This window comes from Microtus ochrogaster, linkage group LG8 (assembly GCF_000317375.1).
Source record: "Microtus ochrogaster isolate Prairie Vole_2 linkage group LG8, MicOch1.0, whole genome shotgun sequence".
NCBI classification, from domain to species: Eukaryota; Metazoa; Chordata; class Mammalia; order Rodentia; family Cricetidae; genus Microtus; species Microtus ochrogaster.
This window is the reverse complement of record NC_022033.1, coordinates 16,787,072-16,799,315: the sequence shown is the minus strand read 5'-3', so window position 1 is coordinate 16,799,315 and position 12,244 is coordinate 16,787,072. Positions and strand designations below refer to the sequence as shown.

The window sequence follows — 12,244 nt, the reverse complement described above, 5'->3', positions numbered from 1 at the left end:
ATAACTGGGGGTTCATCGAACTCCAATAATATTGGGTATGGCTTTACAAACAACGTACCCTGTGCTGAGGTGTTTCCTCAACAAACTGATCTGTATCCATGTGCATCAGTGCAGACTCAAGGTTTGGGATCATTCATCCTTTTAGGAAATGAGACCCAGAGATGACGAGAGCATTACCTGTAACTCTTGTTCCAACAGTCTTCCAAAACTGGTAGTCTTGTAACTAGCCTGGCAGGAGAGGAAATATTTGAAAGAAAGATTTGTACCCTCCTGTTTGCTATGGGACTCCTGAAATGATGGGTCCCAATGAATCCCAGGCTGGGGAAAGGGAAAGGCTGGATCAGCTTTGGTGCCAAGCAGAGGAGAAGCTTGCCTCTTGGAAAGATGCATCACAACTCTTACAAACGTGTGATAGACACATGCATATCTCCTGGCTTCTGTTTCGTCTTTTCTATAAAAGGGCAACAATTCTGTAGAAAAGGCCCCAACCAACCTGTGGTCTTTCTCTCCATGATTTGGCGAAGTGTAAGCAAATCCATTTTCCTCTATCAATCTGTGTCTTAACACATTTTTAAAAGGAAGATTAAAAAAAAAAACTCAGAGACTCTTGTAATAGACTGAGAACACATTGAGAAACGGTATTTGACTTAGACTGTATTTTTTTTTTTTTTTTTTTTTGACAGGGTTTCTCTGTGGCTTTTGGAGCCTGTCCTGGAACTAGCTCTTGTAGACCAGGCTGGTCTCAAACTCACAGAGATCCGCCTGCCTCTGCCTCCTGAGTGCTGGGATTAAAGGCGTGTGCCGCTACCGCCCAGCTCTTAGACTGTATTTGAAATGAACTGCTGCTTCTCCTGAGCTGGTAATTTCATCCACTGGCATGAATGCTTTTGTTCTCAAAGTATGTCAAACACAACCTCTCCACTGTTTCATATTCCCACAAGAGTGGTCCATAAGGCACACTCTTCAACTAATGAAGAACTTAAAAACTGAGAGAGCAAAATTATGTGCCAAGATCACACAGTTTACTGCACTGGACCCCGGCTATCCTAAGTTTAGCATGATTTCCTGCCCTCCCATGACTTCAGAAATACTATGTTAAGCATGTTCTAGGGGTATAGTCTGAGGGTAAACAGTCTGAGCTGGGGTGAGACAAGGAGCCATCACTGCACACGGTGGAACTATACAGAACACATTTGGGTCATTGCTGCATGTGGCAGAAAGAAGAAAACAAAGAGGGAGAGAGGGGAAGAGGAAAGGAGGGAGTGATGCCCACTGGGTATCATTTAGCACCTGCCACACAGAAGATGCTGAAGAGATGCTGGCCAAAAAGAAAGGGGGAGAGGAAGGGAAACAAAACAGGAAGATGACTGTAACTGGGCTCCACTGTCACTAAGAGAATTTCTTTTTTGGGGGGGAGAAGAAGGGTGAGCTGCTCTTTGGTCTAGGAAAATATTTTAATGGATTTTTTCCTTTATGCTTTTCCAATGTAAAAGGTGATATCCAGTAGGCAAGATTCAAAACAAAAAGAGTTAGACAAAGGCAGCAGGAAGAGAAGAAATTGTTTTGTATAATAGAGCAAAGGAAACATGGGAGTCATTCCTCGGATGCTGAGGGTGTCACTTGAAGACATTAAAGAAGACCCAGGACAGAGGAGAAGACAGAGAGACATGTGAGAAACTAGAACCTTAAGGGTCTGGCTAGCATGCTTCATAGCTAGGAATCTACACGATAATAGTGTCGATTTCAGGCACTTGCCATACTTTGCTAGGGTTGTTTGTCACCCCCTGAGCTTTTGAAATAACTACAGCATGCATTCCTACCTTTCATACTAGAGAGGCTTTGGGAGTGAGGGGCTTGTAGGGGTATAGGGATGACCAATGCAGGAGAAAGGAGGAAGAAGAGAGAGAGAGCACAGCAGTCAGTGTGCTGCATGGCCTGGGTGGAGCACGGTGAGAACAGCATAGAAGCAGGAACACAGGGCCAAGTGGTGAGCAGTAAAAAGCAGGCACACCAGGCACTATTGGCAGTGGAGATGGGCTGGCTATTCTATAGCGCATGGCAAGAGGGCTTGAGCCATTCTACCATCAGAGTGAAGAACGGTTGTCTCTAAAATGGGGGGATTCGGGACATGCTATTTCTTAAGTTCAATGTCTAGGTTCTAGTTTAAAGATAAGATGTGATTAAGTGTGCCAGCTGGAGCATTCCCACCATGCTCCCGGGCATTGTTATTGTTTCTGGTCAGAGGTCAGAGGCAAGACTTTGGCGCTCCAGATACTCACAGGCTAGTCTCTTACCTCGTATTCCTCCTTGAAGCCGTAGCCCTGGCCTCTCTTCATCTGAGTGATGTGTTGGAGAAGGTCAGCCACTCGAATGGCAGGCTGGAACTGGTCCCGGGGGTAGCTCATCTCCACAGGGTCGCAGGTCCGGTAGGGGTGAGTCTGAATGGTGAGGGTAGGCTGGGACAGCTCCCCACGGCTGCCGTCTGCTTCAAAGAGAAAGAAGCAGGACAAACTCTAACTTTGGGAGTTTTGTTCTTTGTACCCCATCCCCACCCCCAGCGTGGCCTGAGGAGGGCAGAGGGAATGAACCGAACACTCCGCTGGCTAGGAAATTATAGAAAGACAAAAGACACTGCGTCCCTGGCTTGGCTGTGTGCACAGATCTAAATAGCGAAATAACAAACTGTATACGTGGATTTCCTTGGTTCATTTCAGTTTCAAGGGCTTATTATTGATTGTGCAAAGACAAAGGGACAGTTTAGTGACTATCCCTTGCCTGTCCTGGGCCTCTTCTCTAGGCTTGTTGTGTGCTTGGCTAATACCAGCCAATCCCAGAACTAGTAAGGAGTCAGGCTTTAGGGAGCTGCAGGCCTAATGTAATGTAAACTGTAGGTAGGTTCAGTTGCTTGTCTTCAGGTGAGGAGAGTCTCAGGTGCTTGGCTAGAAGATCCAAGCGACTGCTTCCAGGCTGGCATGTCTGCGGTCTGCTTTCTCTCCTAGTTTGTTTCCTTTGAGTTGTACACCGGGATGAAGTATAGCTAGTCTTGGACTCGCAATAGGCAGCAGGGACTCTACCTTCCAGCCACGCCCTGCAGCAATGGGCTCTGTAACAGAAGCCACCTTCATCGCCCTGCCACCTATTACCACCCTTACTACCACTGACCCTGAAATGTCCCTGACCCCACCCTGCAGATTTCTCTAAATGTCTTCCTTTGCTCTCACCAGACACGACTCTCATGTGCCTCCTACGCCACACCCATTGATATGGTAGTGGGGATATATATACCTCAGGTGGTGGTGATCACCTAGCATGCTGCAGAGCCCCAAATTTGGTCCTCGGCATCACATAATACTTGGTTTGCATAAGCTTGTTATCCTAGATATCCGAGTGGGGAAACAGGAAGATCAGAAGTTCACTTATCCTCAACTAAATAGTAAATTTGAGGTCAGACTAGACCACATGAGACCCCCCCCCCATATATATATGTATATAAGTCTTTGCCTTCCCCTCACAGAAATCTCTACGGAGCTCCTTTAAATACTTTCTGTTGTCTGGTCACTCTGGAAAAAGTTTCTCCTTCCCAGAATCATCTAGGCTTGGCAAGTTCACATCCTCTGAAATACTCTGACAGTCTCTGCCCTGGGGCCATTTTGTTTGTACCATACAAGAGATAAGACCTGCCAGATGTGGCAGTTGATGGGCACATCCAGATGTTCTCAGACACTGAGGCCCCCACGCAGACATCCATGAAGCCTGTGCCATGCTCATTTCCTGAGAGACTTAGTATATATTCCAGAGCTTTCTGCAACTTGTCTTTTTGAAAGCCATGTCCCCCCTCAGCCTGTCTTTCCTGTCACAATAATCAGTCAGACAGGCTCTCCGGGAGAGCAAAATACAGTCCAACATCAAAGTCAGTTCCTCACAAGACAGGATACTGGGGAGACATGTGTGGCCTGCAGAGTGACCAACTGGCCACACTTAACCTAACCCCTCTTCGGCTTTAGCATTGAAAATATAATGTCTAGGGAACACCCTCAGTTCTGGGATGAGAGCCTTGGTTTCCCTCATGTGCTCATCTGTATTGAGTCGGGGTCCCTTCCGTCTGACCCCACCTGTTACCATCTCCAAGGGGGACAAGTGATGGCTTTGATTAGCCTGAGCTTGAGACACTGACTGGGCCACACCTCACCAGGAGCTGAAGTATCTGTGTGTCGCCTATGGTCTCCGCATTTTCTGCTTCAATGCAATGAGTAGACAAGACAGAGTCGGCCTTTGAGAATTAGCTAAATTATCTAACAGACAGATATCAAGGATACAAGTTCACACACAGGAAAGAAGGGTTACAGTGAGATGCTAAAACCCTTTCCTGGCTGCGCTGAGAATATTTCCCACTTTTTCTCCCACGATTTGGCAATAGCTTGATACATCTTTAATAGCACTGATTGAACTCCTGGCACATAGTGGGGTTGAGTCCCTGCTAACGTCACATTCTTGTGATTATGCATTAGACTTATGGGACCCCATTTCATCCAAGGATTTTTTTTTTTTTTAGACAGTGGCAAAGTAGGGAAAAAAAGGTCTACACTCAAAGCTTGATGGTCGAGAAGAGAAAATACTTAGAGCTGCCTGAAGCAAAAAGATCAGAGCCTGAGAGATGGAGACACGTTTAAGAGCAGAGAGGCAGACATAAAGAAGAACGGTGGGACCGTGCTGTGGTAGACAATGGGAGGCAGATCCAGAAGAGCTGAGAATGTGAGGACTCTCAAAAGGAGTGTGATAGTTTTCTTCTATAATATTATTAAATATATTTTCTGGACCGTTGATGAGAAGCCAAGGACAATGGCACGGGGTTTTGATCCTACTTCATGTTCTGGCTTTGTGGGAGCCTAGCCAGTTTGGATGTTCACCTTCCTAGACATGGACAGAGAGGGGAGGACCTTGGACTTTCCACAGGGCAGGGAACCCTGACTGCTCTTTGGACTGGAGAGGGAGAGGGAGAGGAGTGGGGGGAGGGGGAGAAGGGGGAGGGAAATGGGAGGCTGGGAGGAGGCGGAAACTTCTTTTTTTCTTTTTTTCAATAAAAAAATAAAAAAAATAAAAAAAAAGGAGTGTGATACCATTGAGGGTTCTGCAGAAGAATCCCACATTTTAAAGACTCACACTCCTGGCCGTAGGTGTCCCAGCTGGCATGCATTGGAAACACCCTTTGCATTGGAAGCATCCTTCCAGTAGCGCTCCCACGGTGGTGTCATGGGACTGGCGATGGAGGTGACATCAAATCAAACGCCAGAGCCCTTATTTCCCAGTTAAACACCATTATGCGGAAGCCACCGAGATATGCCCTGCCCCCAACTTTCTAAAGGACTCCGGGTGCAGGCTGCACGGGGAACCAGCTGCCTGGCAGAGGCAGGCTTCCTTGGAGTTGGCACCTGGCAAATCTTTGTGAGACGCCAAACATTTCCAAACTGAAAAGGCTATCAATATGGATATTTCCCCCCAAACACATTGCTAGACAGACTGTAAACTTAGTGTCAGCAAAACCAACAGTGGAATGGAAAATAAATGCATTTGGAATTTAGCAACTCGTATTGCTGCAACATTTGTGATAATGCCGATGCCAGCACTAATGATGCCACGAGGACTTGGAACCAAGGGATTTTCAAGGTTTATTAATTCAACTGGTTGGACTCCCTTTTCCGATGTATCTTACCTCACCTATTCCCTTATTAACCTTCGATAATGCAGAAGTGATGTCTTTTATCACACCCCATTTCGCCAGACGCACTATGCTTAATTTTCCGTCATTAGGTTTAATGAAAACCCAATTTCACAACTCACTTCTCTCAGGCACCTACAAGTAAGGCTACGTTTTTTATCAGCACCAATTAAAAAGCGTTATGATGTTCCTATTCGAGAGGGAGCCTTAAAACTAATGTGTGAGTCTGCCGCAAATTCAACAAGGGCGCCGGAATTCACACGCTGCCCATAAAATGTAACTCAAACCAGCTGGCCCAGGGAGAGGCCATTTGTCATTCTCCCTCCTCATCAGACCCTTAATTTTCATTCTTCCCATTCATCGGTCTTGCATGTTTATGTATTATGTAATAATCATGGTTTATTTTGCACTTCCTATGTTACTGCTGCTCGAGCCTGTGAATGGCTCTTCTCTCATTACTGTTTGCAGGGAGCTTATGGGGTGGGTTCAAGGGTTTGGGGCACACCAAAAAGATTTTGGATCAACAGTTACCTGTCTCTCTGGTTTCCTCTCTTCTCTTTCTGCACCTCTTCTTCCTGTCTCCATGGATTCTGGCATATGCCCCCCTCTCCCAGGTCTCCCTGTTGCTCGGTCACACTGTTCCACTCTCTTGATTGCCACTGCCACTGCAGCGGTCTAACAGAGGCTTCCTAAATACCCGTCTCATACAAAACACATGCTAGCTACACATACACATGGCAGGGGGGCGGGCAGGGTGGGCAGGAAGATGTGCTGCAGCAGAGATAAACACACCAAAGTCCTTGCAGGGAGAGGGATGAAGAGATAAGTTGTTCACAAACAGGTCTAACAAAGCTGAGCAGGGACAGGTACTCAGGAGACAGCGGATTACGTGCTGCAGGGTTAGGCGCCATGGAAACCTGCCACATCCTTCATAATTCACCTCCGTGCCTCTTGCCATCTCTATGTACAATCTGTGTTGGTACTGCCTGATAGAACTTTCTGTGACAAGGGCAATGTTTTTTCCCTCTGTGACTTGCAATACGGCACCCATTAACTCCACGTGGCTACGGAGTGACAGAACAGTGGCTAATGTGACAGAGGAATTGAACTTTAAATTTTGTTTCGTTTCACTGGAAGCACCCTCATGTGGGACCTCAGGACGTGACTCACTCAGCAAAGTGTTTGCCGAACTGCATGGCTCCTGAGATTGATCCCCCAGAATCAACGTACAAAAGCCAGGCGAAGGTGCCACACACATGGAATCCCAGGGTTGGGGAGGCTGGGGATGGCTGGAGCATGCTGGCCAGTTGGCCTGGCCAAATAAGCAACCTCCAGGTTCAATGAGAAGTTTTGTCTTAAAGAATGTTAGAGTAAGATATCCAATGTCCAGCTCTGGCTTCCTACACGCACACATAATACCTCCGTCCTACACCTAGACCCCCCCCCCGCCATGCACACATGTGCTGTGCCCACGCACTCACTCCCCATTCAAAGACTAGTGCAGGGATCTATGGCAGACTGTCCAGAGGAAATACGGTGCAAGCCACGGATATAATTGAAAATACTCTTGTAGCAACATGAAATAATATTTTTATAAAAGAACATAGGCCATTTATTTCAACAGTGCATTTTTTTTAACCCAACATATCCAAAGAAATATTTCAACGTATGCTCAGTGTAAAATTATTAATGTTGTCTCTTACGTTCTTTACGGAGAGCAAAGCTTTGGAATCTAGTGTGCACCTTTCACTTCTGGAGTAGTTTCAGTCAGCCTGGTCATATTTCCAGGGCTCAGCAGACACTGGTGACTAATGGCTACTGGGTTAGACAATGCAGGTACTCACAGATATATCTAGAGCCAGGTAAAATCCTAACGAGAGATTATTTAGAGCTTGAGTGAACTCTAAACAAAGAGATATTGGTCTTGTGTGAGACAGCTCTAGCCCAAGCACTCTGCAATAAAACTTTGGACAACGACAGAAGGGCTCTATAGTTTCGCCATTCAGCAGGGCAGCCATTTGCCACCTGTGGCTATCGAACACCTAAAATACTGGACAATGTGATAGAGGGCACACATGTGTAATGTCAATTACTTTAAATGTAAGTAGCTGCATTTGGATAGTGGTTAATCATCTTCTAAACTGCATTAGAAATGATAGTAAAATACACAGTCATATGTGTGTGGGCTTTTTTCATTTTAGCCTTGGTTAAAATGTTTGCAGAACTATTTCAGAAATGGCCAGTCTTGAGCCTGAAAGACGCTGAATTTGTGTCCTGACATAACAGGGCTGGAGTCACAGGTTGGCTAGCCACATGTCTGTGACCTTGGCCAAGTGACAGATTTTTCTGAGCCTCAGTTTCTCCTCACATTCTCCTCCATACAGGAAAAGTAAGTATGAAGACTCAAAGACACAATGCCTGCTACCAAGTGTTCTACTAAAATTATGTACAACATCCCACTGGTACATGGGAATTCACACGGTGGTCTTTGGAGTCATCTGTTGCAGCTTCCATATGGTTTGAATGAGATCCCCAAAGGTTCACGTGTTGGAAACACGGCCTCCAAAGTGGCCATTGTGAGAGGAGATGAAGTCTCTGGGTGCTTCAGTGCTGGAGATGGCTGTTATAGAGAGCATGACTGATCTGTTTCCTTCCACGGACTACTTTTCTCACCACCTGCATATACTTTTGCCATGATGCCTTCCATCATGCCAAAACACAGCCAAGGGGTCCAAAGGGACCCTCAACAGGGAGCAGAGAAGACCACTTTGCTTGGGATCCTCAGTGTCCAAAACTGACCTAAATGAATTTATTTGCTTTATAAATTATCTAGCCTCAGGTACTGTGTTGTAGCAATGGAAAACACTAATACAGAAGAGTAGCTTCGCTCTCCTTGTCTTGACTTCTTTCTGCTCTCTTTTGTTCCCACTGCTACTGCCAGGTTCAGTTTCTTCTGACGGGAGTGCTTTACCAGTATCCTAATAGACATTAATATCCTAATATCCTTTTCTGCATTTGTAGCCCTCTGTATGCAGACAGTCAAGTCATCCTTAACCAAAGTCTTCACAGAGTCAAGACAAAAATTTCTGAATCAGCCAACCAAATTCCTGTAATTTCTGATACCACTATCATTTTCTTATTTCATCTATCAAAAATCTTCTCAAATCCATGTGCCTGTTAGGGCAGGAAAGCATAGAGATGAGAAGGCAAATAGCTTGACTGCTTGCTGCGAGCACAGAGTCTGAGGGGAGAGAGAGAGAGTGCGAAATGAGGAGGAGGCTGGGTCACCTGCTTGGTGTGGGGGACGTGATCAGAGCCAGTGCAGCAGGAGCTGTGACAACAGCAGGCAGCAGAGTCAAAGGACAGAACCCGATGAAAACTTGGATTCAAATAGGAAATTGACAACTTTCCAGTCATGAGACCTCCCCTAAGTTACAGAGAACCTTAAATCTTTGCTTTTAACTGGTGATGGTGATGTCCACAATTATATGCTATCCGCCGCCGCCTCTTTCCCTTATCGTCCAAGAAGGTCGTTGAGAAGTTTAAATGGAATTCCACTGTGGGAAGCTTCCCATGGCATCTGGTCATCAGTCAGGGGCTTTCGTTCCCTCTCTCATCAAACACCAATACAACTGCAAGATAAATTCCTAACGGAACTGAAATCTAAGTCTGTCAACCAAGCCAAGTGGCAGAATTGGGAGGAGAATCTGTGAATTATAGCACTAGCATACTTAACATGTGCACAAAGATAAAGACTTAATTGTGTCAAAATTTCTTCAGAATATCTGCAAGTGTATAAAATAATCTTCCAACTGATTCGAAAAGACAGTCCTCCTTCCCCCAGACTTGGAAGCAACTGTGGTTTCTGTGATAAAGTAGAAGATGAAGAAGTTGCCTTGTGGTTGGAAGCCATGGTATTAAAAAAGAAAACGTGCCCTCTATTTGTGAGTTCTAGGATTAGTGCAGGAGACTTGTGACCCCCGAGAGAGTGACAGTCAGTTCACATGACATCTCATATCAAGGGGAAGACTTTCTGTCACTCAACGGAGTGGCAGACTGAAGTATATTTCCTTGATTTCATGTGCTTGATCAAATAAAATTGAACATGTAAAACTGAACAACATGCAGAATGTTCCCTGGTGTGCATGTGGCTTTAGGGCTGAAATGAACATGATGCAATGGACATCTGACAGTTTCTTAAGGACAGAAAAGAAGCGTCCCACTTTCCTTCCAGGCTCAGAGAAATCAAAGACCCCAAACCGAGTTTGAGAAGTAGAAGCTCCCCTTCCTCTTCCAATCTCTCACTGGAATCTTTGACAAAGGCCAAACAAGTCACCTTTGTATCCAAAGTGCTTATCCTGAGTTTCCCTTTCTGATGAGAATCCGAGCCTTTGCTTTGAGGGAAAACATGTCCTGCTCCTCTGCACTTGTGCCAGGGCAAGGCTCTTGCACAGGCATGGGCATTGCAAATCACCATCACCCCTGCTTTACTTACAAGAACAGGGGCCCAAAAGTCACCAGTGAGGAATAGTGGTGGTACTTCTGCTGTGTTTACTGACCAACACTCCACTTTCTTTAAAACTAGGTAAACATAAACAAGACAGAAATTGGATCTCATGAAAATATACCCTGTTAGCCAGCAGTAAGGAAAATTGTATTCTCTCTATGTACATTTTAAACTCACAATATTTAGAAGATTAGCAGTCAGTGTTTACTCTTTACTGAAGAGCTTTACTGTCTGGCAGGGACCCCAAATTAATTTGGGTGTCCCCACCTTCTGATATGGTTCAGGAATTTATTCCAAGACCCATGAGAAGGTCCTGGTTTCCATTTATGTCAGCTGGGTGTTCTGATCCCTATTGTCAGCCCTACCCCACCAATAAAATGTGAGGAAAGTCTTAGGGACTTCTTACTGCTAAGAAGGCTAATCTAGACACCCATCTCTGTCGTTGAACACCATCAGGTCTGGGTCTGATGGATAATCACAACTTCATGATGGAAGTCAGCCTGGGGGGCAACACCAATGGGAGATGAGCTGCCTGGAAAGTCTTCTAGAACTGGTTCTGATGCTCGCTTTCCTATTCTGTTTTACAAGTCACTACGTTTTCATTGAAGCCAGTTTGACATGAGTTCTTCTCTTTAGGGCATGTTAGCTTATATCATAGAAAGCAAAATTGCATTTTGAAATGTATCTTAGAAAGCAAAATGCAAGAACATATGGAGAAATAAAGGAAGGGACAGATTAATAAGACACGGGTTTCTTTTTAATTGATCGTGTTCAGTACAGGCTAGTATTATAAGAGACTAGCAGGAACAGTTAGATCTCATTAGTGAAGGAAAACAGAGTAGTTAGGAGTAGAATGGTAGCTAGAATGGGAGCATCAAGTGGGGATTTGCGGGAAGGAATACGGGGGGAGAGAGCTAAGGAGCATTTGAGGGGCATTATGGAAACCTAATACAGTAGAAACTTTTTAAAAACACACACACACACACACACACACACACACACACACACACACACACACACACATATATGATATTTACCTAAATAAAAATTGCTAATATTGGGGAGACAGGGTCCCAGCTGACTATCTCTTGCTACCAACAAAGCTTCCAGTACTGGAATTAGGTTATATCTAATTGAGTTGTTGTTGTTGACCAAAGAACCCAGGCTGTTGTTAAGACTCTTCAAAAACTGATACCAACTCCCCATTACTGAAGATGACACTTACAAAATTCATTTACCACGATCACACAGAGCCTTCACCCCTGTGTTCCAGTGATATATTCCAGGGGTATAGGAAGCTATTCTGCATGCTCTCAAAAGAGAAACATAACCACAAATAAAGCTACAAACCCTTTGCTCTACAGTGGTGTACTGCCTACAAGACAAGCTAGGGCAATGGTAGCACAAAACTTGTGGGGGGAATCAACCAATAACTGATTTGACTTAAGGCTCACTATGTAAGTTGGAACCCATGCAACACTGCATGGATGCCCAAGAACCTGAGACTAGTTACTTCAGAGGCCTAAGGGTTTGTTTTTTTTTAACCAAATAGTAATGGTATAAAACAAAACAAAAAAAAGAAAAATATGTTGTGACAAAATGATTCCTGATGATATTCTGCTGTATGTGTAGATTAGGGCCTTGTTCAGCCATCACCAGAGAAACTTCCTCCTGGAGCAGATGGGAATAAATACACAGACCCACAGCCAGACATTACACAGAGTATGAGAGAGCAGGGAACACTCAGCCCTAAATGGGATGTCTCCACTAAATACCTCTCCTCAATGCTCAGGGCACCCCATGGAAGAGGAGGCAGAAAGCATATAAGAGCCAGAGGGGATGGAGGACATCAAGAAAATAAGGACCTCTAAATCACTATGAGCAAAGCTCATATGAACTCACAGAGTCTGAAGCAGCAGCATGCACAGGGCCTGTACGGCTTGTACCAGGTCTTCTGTGTTTATATTATTGCTGCTAGTTTAGGATTTTATGTGATTTCTGAGTGTGTAAATGAGTAGGTC

At 45.0% G+C, this 12,244-nt stretch overlaps 1 protein-coding gene across 13 annotated transcripts in view; it reads right to left on the bottom strand.

Moving 5' to 3' along the window:
* The window catches only part of Ptprt (protein tyrosine phosphatase, receptor type T), a 1,084,941-nt gene that overhangs the window by 76,859 nt on the left and 995,838 nt on the right, over window positions 1-12,244 (bottom strand). For 11 of the 13 annotated variants that reach the window (XM_026787014.1, XM_026787020.1, XM_026787017.1 and 8 more), the window contains one exon: window positions 2,295-2,485. In XM_026787014.1, coding sequence (XP_026642815.1) covers window positions 2,295-2,485 — 191 coding nt within the window. The remainder of the gene's footprint in view (window positions 1-2,294; window positions 2,486-12,244) is intronic. The other 2 variants (XM_026787015.1, XM_026787025.1) reach the window with 1 other exon arrangement.